General features: G+C 42.8%; 1 protein-coding gene across 2 annotated transcripts in view; it reads right to left on the reverse strand.

Annotated features, from left to right (window-relative positions):
* Nucleotides 1-3,605, reverse strand: part of LOC137375772 (eukaryotic peptide chain release factor subunit 1) — a 58,386-nt gene extending 54,781 nt beyond the window's left edge. The window contains exons 1-2 of one of the 2 annotated variants that reach the window (XM_068043179.1): nucleotides 3,588-3,605; nucleotides 3,267-3,376 (exon numbers count right to left, since the gene is read on the reverse strand). In XM_068043179.1, the coding sequence (XP_067899280.1) occupies nucleotides 3,267-3,352 (86 nt within the window). In that variant the 5' untranslated portion in view covers nucleotides 3,353-3,376; nucleotides 3,588-3,605. The other variant, XM_068043180.1, reaches the window with a different exon arrangement.
* Between the last annotated feature and the right edge of the window lie 15,590 nt (nucleotides 3,606-19,195).

Consider the following 19,195-nt stretch of genomic DNA (forward strand, 5'->3'; position numbering starts at 1 on the left):
AGCTAATTATAGCAAGACATCACTCACGCAGAGCATAAACACCAGCATAGATCAATTGGATTGAATAACCTGTTTTTGTGCTGTAAATTGTGTGTAATACAAGGTCAGCTTCCATCCAAGGCCGAAAAGCCCAAGGTTTTTAAATCTCCTCTCAAAACTCAGTCATCTTATCAACACAAATCAATTTCTGGTCACTTCCCTGATCATGCCTCTGAAATCTGAACATCTCCTGTCTCTTACTGGCCAGAACTGGGAACACTCATGTTCTTGTTTAACCAGATCACTATGCAGTTGAAGCATTATTTCCTCCAGCTTGTACTTTTCTGTTTTGGCTACACAGTACAGTATTCTGTTTGCTTTGTTGATTGCTACTCCACAGTGATTGGATACAGTGAAGGTCAACTCCACCAGAAGTCCTATTAACAAGCCCAGGAGAAGTCAGCTGCCACACTGCCCAGAAGAAATTTGCAGCAGAAAATTAAGAGCAAACTATGTTATTGGATCAATATTTTTTAATCTAGAAAGAAATCTCCGTACTTGCACAGGATATCACACTATCTTTATAGTAATTGCCAAAACTCGTGGATTTTGTCACCCCAAACAAGGGACCAGTGTCCCCAAGCACAAGTTAAACTTGCTAACGGCATCACAAGAATACACAGACCAGAGGGTTCCCAGTTCAATTCCTAATCCACACCCACTTAGTTGATCAGTCACTGTAGACATGGGAATGAACCACACAGGGTTCTTGTTCTACTGGAAAATGTGTGCATGAGTGTGTCAGGAAAGAAAAGTAGGATGGTTGTGATACCTTTCATGGTTGAATCACCAGCTAACTCACCAAGGTCAAAAGGTGCTGTTACAGATTTACATTTAAACATGGGAATATTTTCTTCTTGTGCATGCCCATTGTAAATGAAAAAAGTTTGCTGATGTCCAGTACATTAAGTAATTGTGACCATATCTACTAGGACTTCAAAATTCACTTTAGCCTAAAACCCCATTGTCCAGTTGATGTCTGCAATGAAAACCACAACAATCTGATTAGAACAGAACGGTTACAAAAGCATTTACATCAATTGTACTGAATCCTGAAACACAGATTGAATGCATCTTGTTTCTATGGTTGATTACTCCACACATGGATATTGCCATCATATTTCTAAACTTATGGGAACGTCACCAGACTTTAGTTGAAGGTGCTAGCCTCGTATCAGCAGCAGCACTATAGCTTCCAACTTTGAAGGTTGCGGGTTCAAACCTTACTTCAGAGACTTAAGCATCTAATCCTAGTCTGATGCTTCTGTGCAGTACTGAGGGAAAACGATGCTATGCTTCGATTTTAAAATTCTCACCCTTATGTTCAAATCACTCCATGGCCTCCCTCCTTCCCATCTTCTCTACCCCCACAACTCTCCAAGCTCTATGTGCTCCTCCAATTCAGCTGCATAGGTTTAAACTCTACCTCTCCCTCGCTAAAGTCTTTTGTCAGCTGTTCTAATATTACTATGTGACTCCGTGTTATCAGACAAAATTGGACACGATTGTTTAATACTATCCCTCAACAATTTACCTCATTGCTGTTTGTGGGATTTCACTACGCATGAACTGGCACCCTCATTTCTCTAGAACTGTGGCTTCAATTCAAAAAGTATTTTGTTGGCTGTGCAGTGCTTTGGGATGTTACAAGTTACATGATGCAAATTCTTCTGAAAGTTAGTAAGTTTTTTTGTCCATCAAACTTGGGTCAAGACCAGGTCACGGGTCTGCGTGATGACAAATTACAGGCTTCACATAAAAGTGCATTTTGTCTTATAGTGTACTAAGACTAGGAACAATGGGCATGCAGGATACACATGTTAAACATAATGCTCTTATATAAAAAAAGGCGGGTGGCATGCAACAGTGGTGGTCCTGCGGCAAGTGTAGCAGAACCTGCATTACCATCTAACTTATTCCAAGAAAGGTCTAGTTTAGACCTGCTTTGGTCACAATTTATTACTTACTGGAGGGCCAAATCCAATCCCTGCCACAGGGCTATTGAGCCTGCAAAACCACCACCACCATCCATGCGGCCTCTCGTCTAATGGAGCGAATAAAATGAACACACAAACTCCGCGAATTTGCAGGGCATTTTGTCTGATGCGCTCCTATCTTCACCCAGCATTCACAAAGTACTGCCTATTTTTTTTTTCTGCCCTCTATCTTGGGGGCACTGAAGGTAATTTTAGCACCTCCACCACTGTTTCAAATGAATTGGCAATTGCACCACAGTCTAGAGATCCAACCAGACTTTTTGATCTGTATGCCTTACTCATTTGATTGTTGGGTAAGATATAAGAGAAAATATAATAAATAGCAACTTACTAGAAACAATATAAGCTCCCCCTGTTGGTTAATCCTATTGCTTTAAATAATCAGAAGTTGAACATTTATGTCACAGATTAACAGAGAACTATATCACCAAGAAACAAACACTAAATTCCATCAACATTCAGCCAAACCTGCGCTACTTCATGGACATTTTATTTAATAAGTTGTAATGTTGTACCAGTTTTACTGTTCCTTAGGCCTGCAAAAACCACCTTTGTGGCCAACTCGGGGAGTCAGTCACTGGGGCTATTGCTAACTAGCCATGGTCAGTGCGTACTCCCAATCATCGCCTTTAAAAAAAGCAGGGTTTGGGCCGTCATCTTGGCTGTGTCTAAGGCAGGCAATTAAAGCTGGCCTGCCACCTTTTCAATACAGTTTCAGACTATCCATGCTGCAACGCACAAACATTTCACAGGAGAGAAGATTCCCTGCACCCACACCCCGATGAATCTCAAATGAACATTTACTGATTTTTGTCCCAACCTTTCATCTTGAAACTCTTAATAGGCATACGTGTGTGTACATGTATATATACACACATATATAGTGTGCATATACACATTTTTATACCATAGTACTTCCACACACACACACGAATTAAATATCCATTATAAGACTTGAACTTTGCTTATATTTTAGTTTAAAAGCACAATTACAGACAGTGCTTTAAATAAAGCATATGCTTGACATGCAGATATAAAAATGTACAGTAATAGTTACAGTCAAGTCTGGAATTAAACTGTTACAAGGTGGTGGTGGTGGTGGTGGCCCCCACCCCCCACTCAGTCCCATTTTAAAGCAGCTCGATAGAAATATAAGGCCCTCCCTTCCTCGTCCATACCCCATGCTCCCTCGACTCAGACGTGTTTTGGGGACGGAAAACGTTTACTCACCCTCTGGCGGCCTCCAGGCTCTTGATGAGCTTCTTGATCTTCCAGATCTCCACGTTCCTGTCGGCTGCGGTCGGGTCGTCGGCCATTTTCTTCTCGTTGTGCTGCTACTGCTGCTCTCGGCGGGGGAAGAGGCAGAGACACAGAGACGGCCAGTGAGAGACACAGAGAGAGCGGCACGCACACACTCACTCACTCACTCCCGGGCGCGTTCACACCCCACCGCACGCAGCGCCGAGCCCCGGCTTCGCCGCTTATTAATCCGCCTTTTCCCCCCCTCCCCGCTCCCGCTGACGTCAGGCACCGGCTCGCATGTGTGCTAACCTCACATGGATCACTCGCCCTCTCCCTCTGACGTCATCGCCAGCAAAGCCGCTCTCCATTGGGTACACCCGCCACGCAGACACTAACTAAACCCCTATCCGATTGGCTCTACCTCGCCGCTCCCTAATATCCTTGCGCGGTAATGCCGCGGTGTGTTCTGGGAATTGTAGTTCCCCCTCCCATTTCCTCCTTCATCCTCTTCCTGGTTGTAATGGCCCGCAGGTTAAAATACCATCATTGTTACAAGTATTTCAAAGCACAACCATAACTTTATTCCAATGTCTTTTCCATTACTTACTGTCAGAAGTGCCAACAAAAGGATATTTTACATCAGTACTGTATAATTTTCCAGTTATATTGAAGATAATAGGAAATAATTGTTTTCACTGTTTAACTTAGCTGAGAAAAGCGACATCTTTATCCCCTATCCCCCCAAAAAAGCATCTATAAAGGTATTCTTGATTGCACCATCTCTGTTAGCAAGCCCCTTATGTGCCAAATTCTCTTAAGGAAAGTGTCGATCTGGAGTCATACAGACTATGGAAGTCCCAGGGTCATTCTGGGTTAAGTTTGCTGATCTCAACTGGGACTAGTAGGTGGACTACAGCTTGTCTCAGTGACCCGTGTTAAAATTGATCAACATTCTAAATTTTATCTGGTGACCCCAATTGCAAGTGTGGGGTGTTGATGTGGGTGAGGACAGGATGGGACTCAGCTCTGCTATCCTCCACAGTCAGATAGCCTGCACAAACTCTCTCGCTGTTGCGCCTCCAACATCAATAATGGTGACCTGAACAAAGTATCCAGTAGCAGACCGTCAGGAGTGCAACCATGCCCTTGGAGAGCAGGTCAACGCTTTCAAGGAGGGGAGGGGAGAAGACTGGGGATAGGGGAAAGAAAGCCTTGCAATGTGAAGAAAGTTTTATCAGGATGAAGACTCAGCAAAGTGCTAATGACATGAAGTGGAACAAAACTTGCTGAAGGTCTCCGACTTTGGATCATCATCAACCCTGTTCTGTTTGATAAATAAAAGTTAAGTAATAAGATAAGCATATTATACAACACATATTCTAGGCTGCCACTTCAGGACAGTACTGCAGGATGCTGTGTTTTCAGAAGTGCTGTCAGTTGGATGAGATGTTTTTGAAATTTCCTGTTTGTGCCATACTTTCAGTCTGCCAGTGAGTATGTTTCAAAAGTACTTCATTGGCTGTACTTTGGTAGGAGAGGGATAAAGGTTGTGAAAGGTGCTAGATAAATCCAAGTCTATCTTTATATATTGCAATTTGTTTGTCATGCTGTTGCTTATTTTCATCATAACTGAATGTCACACCAGTATATTATTTAAGCTGTAAGATCCATATATTTACCATTTTTATGCCTATCTTTCAGTTCTCCCAAAGATAGTTAAGGCTGTGGCAGCGTGCCCCATAGTGTCACCCACCTTGCTTTCCCTCCACAATCCTTCCCTGCAATTACATTCCCGTAATCACAACCCAGAAAATTGGCTTTTGCCCAATCCTTCTCCCTATATGCTCCTAATTTTATTTGGCAATTAGAAATTTAAGTTTAAAATGTGACTTATTTTAACATATGTCGCTATGAAAAATAAACTGTATTTACCAAACACTCTTAGATTAAGAAAGGGGACAGGAGGCAGTCTTGATTGTGATGCCTCTTGCAGTCGAGCAAACTGCTGTCTCTCTCTGGCATAGCTAGCAGATGAAGAATAACCAATTGACAAGGTGCCAGATGTTGAATGGCATACATCGGGCTGCACTGTGGCAAGAGAGGGATAGAACATTGGAGGCGGGGGGGGGGGGGGCGAAGAGAAATGTGTTTTCAATCACTTTCCCTTTTCTGACAATCTGAACACTTCCCCCAATGTTGACAGGTCCAGAAATTGGTTGAAGAAGGAACTGAATCATTAAAGAATCGCAGCAAAAATTACATAGGCATTACATTCTACTTTCATTTTTATTATTCTGTGTTAGTGTTTGCCTTTATGATACCAAATAGTCCTAATCACAGATAAAAACAGGCAATTAATTCTGGAAACACTCTGCAGGTCAGGCAGAATCTACTGAGGGAGAAACCAAGTTAACGTTTTAGATCAATAGATAATCTTTCATCAAAGGCCTCCTACAAAGTAGGACAGAGTATACATCAAGAAATAATGGGGGCTTGCAAGAGAGGTACGGCAATAATCATAGGTGATTTCAATATTCACATCAATTGGACAAATCAAACTGGCAAAGGTAGCCTGGAGGATGAGCTCAAACTGTAGTTGGGACAGTTTCTTAGAACAGTGCATTCTAGAATCCACCAAGGACCAGGCTATTTTGGACCTGGTAATGTGTAATGAGACAGGATTAATTAAAGACTTCATTATAAAGGGTCCTCTAGGCAAGAGCGATCATAACATGATAGAATTTCACATTCAGTTTGAGGGTGAGAAATGTGGGTCCATAACTTGCATCTTAAACTTAAATAAAGGAAGTTACAGACAAAGTTGGCCAAAGTGGACTGAGAAAATAAGTTAATAAGTAAGATGGTAGAGAAGCAGTGGCAGACATTTAAGGAGATATTTTATAACTCTCAACAATGATATATTCCACTGAGGAAGAAAGACTCTACCAGAAGGATGCACCATCTGTGGCTAACTAAGGAAGTTACAGGTGGTATCAAATTGACAGAAAAGGGGTACAATGCTGCGAAGATTAGTGGTAGGCCAGAAAAATTTAGAAACCAGCAAAGGGTGACTAAAAAAAAGGGAGAAATTGGAGTAAGAGAGAAAACGAGCAAGAAATATAAAAAGACAGTAAAAATTTCTACAAATATATAAAAAGGAGAAGAGTAGCTAAAGAAAGTGAGCATTGGTCTCTTAGAGGGTGAAAATGGGGAATTAATAACGGGAAACATGGAAATGGCAGAGGCTTTGAACAAGTATTTTGTATCCATCTTCACGGTAGAAGACACAAAAAGCATCCCAAGAATTGTAGAAAATCAGGAGGCAAAAGGGAAGGAGGAACTTAAAACAATCACTATCACTACCTAGAAGGACAAGGGCAGCAGATTCATGGGAACACCACCACCTTAAATTTCCCCGCCAAGCCACACACACCATCCTGGCTTGGAACTATTTTGCCGTTCCTTCACCATCGCTGGGTCAAAATCCTGGAACTCCCTTCGTCATAGCACTGTGTGTGTACCCACACCACATGGACTGCAGCGGTTCAAGAAAGCAGCTCACAACCACCGCGTCAAGGGCAATTAGAATTGGGCAATAAATGCTGGCCTAGCCAACAAGGCCCACATCCTGTGAAACAAAATAAAAACTACAGAAAAAGTAATGGGAATACTAATGGTACTAAAGGCTGACAAGCCCCCAGACCTGATGGCCTGCATCCGAGGGTCTTAAAGGAAGTGGCTGGGAAAATAGTGAATGCATTGGTTGTAATCTTCCAAAATTCCCTAGATTCTGGAAAGGTCCCAGCCATCTGGTAAACCACAAATGTAACAAGTCTGTTCAAGAAAGAAGGGGGACAGAAAGCTGGAAACTATAGGCCAGTTAGCCTAACGTCTGTCATTGGAAAAATGCTAGAATTAAAGAGGTAATAGTAGGACATCTAGAAAATCACAATACAATCAGGCAGAGTTAACATGGTCTTGTGAAAGGGAAATCATGTTTCACAAATTTATTAGAGTTCTTTGAGGATGTAACGAGCAGGGTGGATTAAGGGAAACCAGTAGATGTGGTGTATTTGGATTTCTGAAAGGCATTCGATAAGGTGCCACCATAAAAGGTTACTACACAACATAAGAGCTCATGGCGTTGGGGGTGATATATTAGCATGATAGAGGACTGGCTAACTGATAGGAAACAGAGTAGGGATAAATGGGTCATTTTCAGGATGGCAAACTGTTACTAGTGGAGTGCCACAGCGATCAGTGCTGGGGCCTCAACTACTTATGATCTATATTAATGACTTACACACAGATGCACAGAGAGATACAGCACTGAAACAGGCCCTTCGGCCCACCGAGTCTGTGCCGACCAACAACCACCCATTTATACTACACCTACATTAATCCCATATTCCCTGCCACATACCCACCTTCCCTCCATTCTCCTACCACCTACCTACACTAGGGGCAATTTACAGTGGCCAATTTACCTATCAACCTGCAAGTCTTTGGCTGTGGGAGGAAACCGGAGCACCCGGCGGAAACCCACGCGGTCACAGGGAGAACTTGCAAACTTCGCACTGGCAGTACCCAGAACTGAACCCGGGTCGCTGGAGCTGTGAAGCTGCGGTACTAACCACTGTGCCACCCCACAGCGGATGTGGATGAAGAGACCAAGTCTATTGTAGCCAAATTTGCTGAAATTATGAAAATAGGTAGGAAAGCAAGTTGTGAGGAGGATACAAAGAGTCTGCAAAGGAATATAGATATAGGGCTCACCACCACCTTCTCAAGTGCAATTAGGGATGAGAAATAAATGCTGGCCTAGCCAGCGATACCCACATCCCGTGAAAGAATTTTTAAAAAAGATTAGATTGAGTGAGTGGGCAAAAATTTGGTAGGTGGTGTACAATGTGGGAAAATGTAAGGTTGTATACTTTGGCAGGAAGAACAGAAAAGCAGATTATTTAAATGGAGAGAGACTTCAGAATGCTGTGGTACAGAGGGATCTGGGTGCCCTTGTACATAAATCACAAAATGTTAGTATGCAGGTACAGCGAGTAATTAGGAACGCTAATGGAATGTTGCCCTTTATTGCAAGGGGGATGGAGTATAAAAGTATGGAAGTCTTGCGACAGCTGTACAGGGCATTGGTGAAACTTAGAGTACAGTGTACAATTTTGGGCACCTTATTTAATGAGGGACATACTTGCATTGGAAGCAGTTCAGAAACGGTTTACTAGGCTGATTACTGGGATGAAGGGGTTGTCTTATGAGGAAAGGTTGAGCAGGTTGGGCCTATACCCTTTGGAGTTTAGAAGATTGAGAGGTGATCTTATGAGAGGTGAACGTATAAGAGTCCGAGGGGGCTCGACAGGGTAAATGCTGAGAGGATGTTTCCCCTCGTGGGGGAATCTAGAACTAGGGCGCACAGTTTCAAAATAAGGGGTCTCTGTTTTAAGATGGAGATGAGGAGAATTTCTTCTATCAGAAAGTCGCTAGTCTGGAATTCTCTTCCCCAGAGAACAATGGAGGCTGGATTGCTGAATATATTCAAGGCTGAGTTGGACAGATTTTTGATTGACAAGAGGGGGGTCAAGGTTATGAGGACAGGCAGGAAAGTGGAGTTAAGGCCACAATCAGATCAGCCATGATCTTACTGAATGGCGGAGCTATCCTGCTCCTTTTTCTTATGACCCATCAGAAATGGTCAAAGTTAGAGATGTAACAGGTTTTAAAAAGTACAGAGACGAGAAAAGAGGGGAGGGAGGAAAGAACAAAAGGGAAGGTCTGTGATAGGGTGAAAGGCAAAAAGATTAAATGACAAAACAGATGATGATGCAAAGCAAAGGAGGTGTTAATGGGTCAAGGAAAGAGACAAAGGATGGGTCTAGAGGAGATGTACATGGGAAAAGCAGAATCATTACCAACAGCTGCTGTCTAAAAAAATGGTAGCAGTAATTAATGATCTGAACTTGTTAAACTCAGTATTTGGAAGGCTAAGACCAAAGGATCAGATGCTGGTCTTTGAGCTTTACACTGAGTTTCATTGGAACAGTGTAATAGATGAGAGTGACTGCCCTTGACATCAAGGCAGCATTTGACCGAGTATGGCATCAAGGAGTCCTAGCAAATCTGGAGTCAATGAGAATCAGGGGGAAAACTCTCCGCTGGTTGGAGTCGTACCTAGTGCAAAGGAAGATGGTTGTGGTTGTTGGAGGTCGATAATCTTAGCTCCAGGACATCACTGCAGGAATTCCTTCGGGGAGTGTACCAGGCCCAACCATCTTCAGCTGCTTCATCAATGACCGTCCTTCAATCATAAGGTCAGAAGTGGGAATGTTTGCTGATGATTGCACAAATTTCAGCACCATTCGCGACTCCTCAGATACTGAAGCAGTCCGTGTAGAAATGCAGCAAGACCTGGCAATATCCAGGCTTAGGCCGGTAAATGGCAAGTAATATTTGTGCCATACAAGTGCCAGGCAATGACCATCTCCAACAAGACAGAATCTAATGATCTCCCCTTATCATTCAATGGCATTATGATCACTAAATCCCCCACTCTCAACATCCTGGGGGTTACCATTGACCAGAAACTGAACTGGAGTAGCCATATAAATACCATGGCTACAAGAGCAGGTTAGAGGCTAGGAATCCTGCGGCAAGTAACTCACCTCCTGACTCCCCAAAGTCTGTCCACAATCTACAAGACACAAGTCAGGAGTGTGATAGAATACTCTCCACTTGCCTGGATGGATACTGCTCCAACAACATTCAAGAAACTCGACACCATCCAGGACAAAGCAGCCCACTTGGTTGGCAGCACATCCACAAACATTCATTCCCTCCACCACCAACGTACAGTGGCAGCAGTGTGTACCATCTACAAGATACACTGCAGCAACGCACCAAGGCCCCTTCAACAGCAACTTCCAAACCCGCAACCTCTACCACCTAGAAGGACAAAGGCTGCATATGCATGGGAACACCACCACCTGCAAGTTCCCCTCCAAGCCACATACCATCCTGGCTTGGAACAATACTTCAGCGTTCCTTCAGTGTCGCTGGGTCAAAATTGTAAAACTCCCTTCCTAACAGCACTGTGGGTGTACCTACCCCACATGGACTGCAGCGGTTCAAGTAGGCAGCTCACCACCACTTTCTCATGGGCAATAAATGCTGACCTGGCCAGTGACGCCCACATCCCATAAAAACAAATTTTTTAAAAAGGCCAATTCTATTGATCCAGCCTGTTGCCATATTCCTTCACCCCATTTTCCTTCATCGACCTATGCAATACAATCTTGAATGTGACATAACTGAATGGATAGGTTGGAGGAAATGGGTGGACATAGTTTCAATATGAATGCAGCTGCAAAAATGGCCTTCAGGCGATGCTAGGGATAGGTAGGATATGCTAGTGTAGTTCTGATGAAAGGCCACAGACCTGAAATGTTAACTCTGCTTCTCTCTCCAGATGCTGCCAGACCTACTGAGTATTTCCAGCACTTTCTGTTTTTATTTCAGATTTCCAGCATCTGCAGTATTTTGCTTTTATGCTAATGTAGTTGTTCACCCAGCCCTCTGCTCAACGATTTACATTGGCTCCGAGTCTGGCAACACCTCAGTGTTAAAATTCTCAACCTTTTTTTCAAATCCCTTCATGTCCTCAACCTCCCGCTCTCTGTAACTTCCCCCAGCCCAACCACTCTCCAAAATATCTGCACCGCTTTACTTTGTGTGCATCTCTGATTTTTCACACTTCGCCATTGGTGGCCATGCCTTCAGCTGCAGGGACCACAGCTCGGGAATTCCCTCCCTAAACTTCTCTGCCTCTCTACCTCTCTCCCTCCTTTATGATGCCCCTTAAAACCTATTCCTTTGGCCAAACTTATACCTATCCTAAAATCTGTTTCTGTGGCTTAGTGTAATTTTCTGTCTGGTATTGCTTCTGTGAGGCATCTTTGGACATGTTTACTATGTCAAAGGCATTATATAAATGCAAGCTGTTGTTCTTTTAGCGGTCATGTTATTGGACTGGTAATCCAGAAGAATGTGAGTTCAAATCCCACCATGACATTTAGAGGGATTTGAGTTTGGTTTGGAAAATTTGGAAATAAAAAGCTGGTAACCTAATGTGACAAAGAATTTCAGAGATAGGTGGGCTGAGGCAGTGGTGGAGGTGGGCGATGTTACAGACATGGAAGTAAGTGAATTTTGTGATGGAATGGATATAGGTTCTAAGTTATGTCGCTGAGGTTGCGACAGTCAAGTTCAACCAAAGAATTTTTCATCCAGGGTGCTGGGAGTATTAGATTGCAGTTTGGTACAGCAACCCTGGCTGATTTCTCTCCTTCCTACTTCAAGGGTGCAGAGGGCAAGGGTAGGAGACAATTGAGATCAGCTAAGCAAGTAGGAAAATGAACCAGTGGCTGCCTGCTGTCAGTGTTACGACCTGGCCCTCTTTATCCAGTAGGGGATCTCACTGTTAGTCTTTTAATCGTAACCTCACAGTGGTCATTGTGATGCCATCACTCCACAATATTCTAAGCTCACCCATGAGTGACACAACAAGGTTGCCTTTTGTCACTGAGCTGGTACTCACCTCTTCAAAGCTGTTTTCTCACCAATTTGAAAATCTCTTATCAACTGAAATTGAACTTTGCCAGGTAACAAATCAGTTAGCAGTGAACTAGTTTAACTTGCTGCTTCGGTTGACTATGCTCGGTCAATCCACAGCTGGTCTCCTTCAAACATAAAAGTGGAACTTCGTAGAATGGCGTTGTCATTGATGATGTTTGCTGCTACTCACTACCAACCCTTATATTCATACCAGTAATGGGGGACATCCTGGTGTATACCTGTGTAAGCAGAAGTAATACAGGCTGTAAACTGTGACAGATTGTGATATCATCTCTACAGAATAATACTGTCGAATGACTGGCAGGATGAGTTTATTAAGAGGGAATTGTATACCTGCTTGGAAAAGTACAGGTTAATAGGAAAAGTCATAACAAATCCTATCTCATATGGTTAACTTCTTCATATTGTATTCATACCATAACAACCATAACGCTTTGCATTTATATAGTGTTCCTTATTGTAGAGAAATGTCGCAAGGCATTTCACAAGGGTGTAATCAAACAAAAATGGACACTGAAGCAAAGAAGGAGGTGTTAGTACAGGTGACCAAAAGTTTGGTCGAAAAGGGAGGTTTTAAGAATGAGAGCAGAGAGATGTGGAGAGGTCTAGGGAAGGAAAATCCAGGGGTGAGGCCTAGGTAGCCAATGGTGAGGCAAAGGGAAGGGGGAGTTGCACAAGAATTTGCAGTCAAAGTAACTGAGAGTTTATGGGGGACAGGAGGATGAAATCTTTAAATTGGGAGCAATGGAGGACTAGGAGCAATTAACAGGTTGTGGGTTAGGATACGAATAGCAGGGTTTTGGATGACATGATCATAGAATCATAGAATGATAGAAATTTACAGCAGAGAAGGAGGCCATTTGGCCCATCGTTTCCATGCCAGCTAACAATTAGCCATCCAGGCTAATCCTACTTTCCAGTTCTTGTTCTGTAGCCTTGTAGGTTAGGGTACTTCAAGTGCATGTCCAAGTACTTTTTAAATGTTATGAGAGTTTCTGCCCCTACCACCCTTTTCAGGCAGTGAATTCCAGATCCCCATCACCTTCTGGGTGAAAACTTTCCCCTCGAATCTCCTCTAAAACCTCCTAGCTCTTACCCTAAACCGATGTCCCCTGGTTATGGACCCTCAACCAAGGGGAATAGAACCTTCCTATCCACTCTATCTAGAACCTAATAAGTTTATACATTTCAATTAGGTCTCCTCTCAGCTTCCTCTGTTCCAAAAGAAGCAACCCTAGCCTGTCCAATCTTTCCCCATAACCAAAATTCTCCAGTCCAGGCAACATCTGTGCCTTCTCTAGTGAAATCACATCTTTCCTATTGTGCAGTGATCAGAACCGCACACAGTACTCCAGCTGTGGCCTAACTAGGGTTTTATACAGTTCCAGCATAACCTCAGAGCTTTTATATTCCATGCATTGGCTAATAAAGACAAGTATACGATGTGCCTTCTTGATCACCTTATCTACCATTCCAGCCACCTTCAGGGATCTGTGAACATGCTATTAAAGGTCCCTTTGTTCCTCTGCACTTGTCAGTATCCTACCATTAATTTTGTATTCTCTTGCCTTGTTGACCTTTCCCAAATGCATTACCTCACACTTCTCCACATTGAACTTCATTTGCCACTCTTCCACCCACCTGATCAGTCCACTGATATCTTCCTGCAGTCTACAGCTTTATTCTTCATTATCAACTGCACGGCCTATTTTTTGTACCATGTGCAAACTTCTTAATCATACCCCTATATTCAAATCCAAATCATTGATATATACCACAAAAAGTTAGGGACCTAGTACTGAGCCCTGCAAAACCCCAGTAGAAACAGCCTTCCAGCCACAAAAACACGCAATGACCATTACCCTATGCTTGCTGCCTCTGAGCCAATTTTGGATCCAATTTGTCAATTTGCTTTTGATCCCATGGGCTTTTATTTTTGTGAACAGTCTGCCATGTGGGACTTTATCAGAAGCCTTGCTAAAATCCATATAGACTACCCTCAAATGCACTACCTACATCGACCCTCCTTGTTACCTTCTCAAAAAATTGAAACTTTAGTCAAACATGGCCTTCCCTTAACAAATCTATGCTGTCTTTGATTAATCCCTGCTTTTCCAAATGAAAATTTATCCTGTCCCTCAGAATTTTTTCTAATAATTTTCCCACCTCTGAGGTTAGGCTGTCTGGTCTGTAATTGCTCAGTCTATCCTTTCTCCCTTTTTAAACAATGGTACATTAGCAATCCTCTAGTCCTCTGGCACCGCATCTGTAGCCAAAGAGGATTGGAAAATGATGGTCAAACCTCCGGTATTTCTTCTCTTGCTTCCCTTAACATCCTTGGATAAATTTTGCCTGGCCTGAGGACTTATCCACTTTCAAAGATGTTAAACCCCTTAATACTTCCTCTCCCACTGTGTTAATTTTATCTAATATTTCACATTCTTCCTCCCTGATTGTAATGTCTGTATTGTCCCTCTCTTTTGTGAAAGCAGAAACAAGTATTCATTAAGAACCAAACGAACATCCTCCACCTCCACACAGGTTACCCTCATGATCTGTAATAGGCCTTATTCTTTCTTTAGTAATACTCTTGCTCGTTAGGTATTTATTGAAAAATCTTTGTGTTTTCCTTGATTTTACTTGCCAATATATTTCATGTCATCTCTTTGCTTTCCTAATTTCATTTTTAATTTCGCCCCTACACTTTTTATACTGCTTTAGGTTTTCTGCACTATTGAGTCCTTGGTATTTGTCATAAGCTTCCCTTTTTTTTTTCTTTATCCTCTCCTTAAGCCCCTTGATATCCATGAGGCTCTGGATTTGTTGTCCCACTCTTTCTCTTTAAGGGAACATACTTGCACTGAGCTCTCACTATCTCTTCCTTGAGTGCCTCCCACTGATCTGGCACTGATTTACCTACAATTTTTCCCAATAATTTGATGTTTACAGAGCATGGAGAATAGGAGTAAAAACAAGAAATGCTGGAAATACTCAACAGCTCTGGCAGCATCTGTAGAGAGAGAAGCACAGTTAACGTTTCAGGTCAGTGACCCTTCATCAGAACGTTCTATTTTATATGGAGAATAGGAGCCTGGCTTTGAGAGAATTGGAATTATCAAGTGTGGAAGTGAGATGGGTGTGCTTGAGATGGACTGAGATAGAGCCAGAGGCAGATGTTGTTATGGAGGTGGAAATAGGTGGTCTCTGTGATGGAAAAGTTATGAGGTCAGAAGCTCAAGCTGAACAGGATGCAAGACAAGTTGGTACCAATTGTACATCAACTCTGTAGTCAATCATCTATCATCTATCTATAACATTGGGCAGTTAGATCCCATTGTTGCCTACATAACAGCATTTCAAAAGTAACTCATTGGATGTATACCACTTTGAGATGCCCTAAGGATGTGCTAAGGCCCTGTGTAAGTGTCAGCATTCATTCAGTGGTGGCACTCTCACCTCTAAGTCCAAAGGTTTAAGTCCCACTACAAAGACCTGAGCACATAATCCAGACTGACACTTCCAGGCAGTACTGAGGGAGCGCTGCACTGTTGGAAGTGCCCATTTTTGGATGAGATGCTAAGCCGAGGGTTTTGTCTGCTCATCCCATGGCACTATTCAAAAAAGAGCAGCAACATTCTCCTGATATTCTGGCCAACATTTTTTCCTCAGCCAACACCACAAAAAACAGATCATCTAGTCATTTATGTCATTGATGTTTGTGGGAGCTTGCTATGTGCAAATTGGCTGCCATATTTCCCTCCATTTCAACATTGACTATACTTCAAAAAGACTTAATTAGCTGTGAAGCACTTTGGAACAACCTGTGGAAATGCAAGTTTTTTGATAAAAATTAAAGATTTTTTTTTTGAAACAGGTTTTGTCCATGACAGTATGTAATGTTATTAACTTTATTGAATTCTTTAATCTTGTCACATTTGAGGATTGTTTGTCCATTTTTCCCCACAGAAGAATTTTGGGAAAATGTAACTTTTTAAGTATTTGGATTCAGAAACAAACTGGATTAGCACAGGCCTTAAAAGGAAGGTCACAGGCTGTAGGCATTGGGAAAATGTATATTAAGGTTCTACATTGACACTAATATCTGCAACAGCCTGAAGCACTAGGCACATTGTTATCTCAATACATGGGCTCCCAACAAACATTCACACTTGGAGAAGTTGACATGTTTCTTTTGTTTGAAGCAAGTTTCAAAGGAAGGGGGCATGGTAGAATTCTTGATTAGTAGCTTTTCTGGCCAAACTTTGGTCAGGAGGAGAGATCAGGAACCAAGTCCTAGCTTCCTGTGGGAGCAGGAAAGACATGAGCAAAGCCTCAAATGTAAGCTGTCAGATTTGATTAAAGAGATAGCTACAAAAGCTGGAGGCAGTGAACAGAAAAAGGTGCACTGAGAAGGATAAAATATTGGAGAGAGGAATTAAAGTTATCTTTAAATTGAGCAAGAGAACCCATGGAAGTGAGATATGGTAGAGTGTTCATTATTTGTATATCATTAAGGCAGAAATAAGATTTAGAGGTCAAATTAAGTGAACCATTATCTCTTTAAACTCTGCCAGCCCTACACCCGCTGAGATCTCAGCGCTCCTCCAATTCTGGGCTTTTGTACATTCCTGATTTCCATTGCTCCACTGTGGTGGCTGTGCCTGCAGCTGCCTGGGCCTTATACCCTGGAATTCCATCCTTAAACTTCTCTGCCTCTCCATCGCTCTCTCCTCCTTTAAGATGCTCTTTAAAACATACTTCTTTGACCAAGCTTTTGGTCACTTGTCCTAATATCACTTTATGTGGCTCGGTGTCAATTTATGTCTCAAAATGCTCTTGCAAAGCACCGTGGGATGTTTTACTACAGTAAAGATGTCCTTCGAAATGAAGTCAGTAGTTCGACTGAATGCTGGCAAGTCAAAGGCTAATTAAAACCATGAAGGTTTATATAAGCAAAACATCCTTTCCCACTGGTAGAAAACAAGCATCAAGAGCATAGACCTGGAGATAACTCATTAAGGGAAGTAAATATGCCAAACTTATCTGGCCCTGTGTGAGACCCTTTGTTACAGAGTGATTGAGGAGCAAGGGAACAAAATTGTGACCTGGCATATCTAGAGATGGATGCTGCATTGATTTGGAGGTCTTCAAGGGCATTAATGTGGCTGTTTAAAGTTTGAAGCAACCAAAAGAGATGAACTCTTCTGACACATTCCTTGGACTGGTCAAGTGAATGGGAAGGCGGTTCCTGTGAAAATCTGGAGTATATAAGTGGGTGTCTTGGCACATTTCTTCTTTGTTTTTTGTTTCTTACTTTTACTCTATTTTAATCAGCTTTATTTTGTGTCTCTAATGCCCATTAGGGATGAAAAGCTGCCTTCCTTCTCCCGTCTGGCCTATATATTACTCCAGTTCCTTTCGAATGCAGTTGACTCTTAGCTACCCACAGAAGTGGCCAAAAGATACTCAGGGACAACCAGGGAATGAGTAATGAATGATGGGCATTGCCAGTGATGCCTACAGCCCGAGAATGAATTAAAAAGAATGTAGAAAGTGGGCTCTGTCTGGAAAAACCAAATTGCGTCTCTGAAAGAGAAAGAGAAAGCAGAGAGATTGCAGAAGGCAGACTGCACTTCTATAATAGCCAAGTACAGTCATCAGAGTGTCCCTTAGATGTGCTAGTTTCCCTGAGATTAAGGGAGGTGATTTTAAGCCAGCAAGTAATGATACTGTTATTGGCAGTAAAGTGGACTAACTGAGAAGCAGAAGTGTCAATAGGAATGAATAATACCTCTGTCAAAGGAAGCTCATTATCTCAACTACCCAGCAGACTACACCATCATTCCAGGAAAGAAGGCAAGCGACTCACTCAACCACCCGGCTTGGAAAGACAAGGTGGCATAAATTGTGGAAACATTGCTCACTACAAGTCCTTTTTTTTTCCTTTTTGGCCTCCTTGTCTCAAGAGACAATGGGTAAGCGCCTAGAGGTGGTCAGTGGTTTGTGGAGCAGCGCCTGGAGTGGCTATAAAGGCCAATTCTAAAGTGACAGACTCCTCCACAGGCACTGCAGATAAAGCTGGTTGTCAAGGCTGTTACACAGTTGGCTCTCTCCTTACACTGCTGTCTCTTTTCCTACCAACTGCTGAGTCTCTTCGACTCGTCTCTCTTCAGCCCCACCTTTATAGCTGTCCGCCAGCTCTGGCGATCGCTGGCAACTGGGTCCCACGACTTGTGGCCAATGTCATAAGACTTCATGTTGCGTTTGCAAAGTCTTTAAAGCGGAGACATGGATGGCCGGTGGGTCTGATACCAGTGACGAGCTCGCTGTACAGTACATCCTTGGGGATCCTGCTACCTTCCATGTGGCCCACATAGCCAAGCCATCTCAAGTGCCGCTGGCTCAGTAGGGTGTATATGCTGGGGATGTTGGCCATCTCGAGGACTTCTGCGTTGGAGATACGGTCCTGCCACCTGATGCCAAGGATTCTCTGGAGACAGCTAAGATGAAATGCATTGAGACGTCGCTCTTGGCTGACATACGTTGTCCAGGCCTCGCTACCGTAGAGCAAGGTATTGAGGACACAGGCTTGAAACACTTGGACTTTTGTGTTCCGTGTCAGTGCGCCAATTTCCCACACCCTCTTGGCCAGTCTGGACATAGCAGCCGATGCCTTTCCCTTGCGCTTGTTGATTTCTGCATCGAGAGACAGGTTCTTAATATCTTTTGTTCCAATACATTTAAAAAGATTTTGAATGGGAGACGTTAAACTGATACTGTAGCCATTGCTCAGCCTTTTGGTTGTGCAAAGCTGGTCAGACACTCTGTGGTAGTATTTAGTCGCATAAGGAGTCAGTGACTGTGTGTTTCTGTTTTATGTTGAAGAGTCGTGCAAAAGTGTCTGCCATTTTGACATTTCAAGAATGCTATTCTTTGTACTTATAATTATACTGTTTGTACCAAGTAGAGTTCATTTACCTCTTTGTTAAATAAACTGATCCATTGGTTATAGCCTGAGTCTTGGTCTGGTACTGTATATTCAATCCACATGCTGAAATCGAAGAGATCACCTGGTGTCACATGATATATTCTAGCAAACCAAACTATAGTGGCAAGGGTCCTCTGTTTTGACCACTGGGACCACTATATTTCCCAGATTTTGAGCTGGTAAAAGCACACACTGGTTCATTGGAGAACATGAGGCCCACTTAGAAGGGTGACCAGTTACACTCAAAAGTGAGTTATCGTTAAAACCCAATATAAACCCAATAATA

The sequence above is a fragment of the Heterodontus francisci genome, chromosome 12 (assembly GCF_036365525.1).
Source record: "Heterodontus francisci isolate sHetFra1 chromosome 12, sHetFra1.hap1, whole genome shotgun sequence".
NCBI lineage: Eukaryota > Metazoa > Chordata > Chondrichthyes > Heterodontiformes > Heterodontidae > Heterodontus > Heterodontus francisci.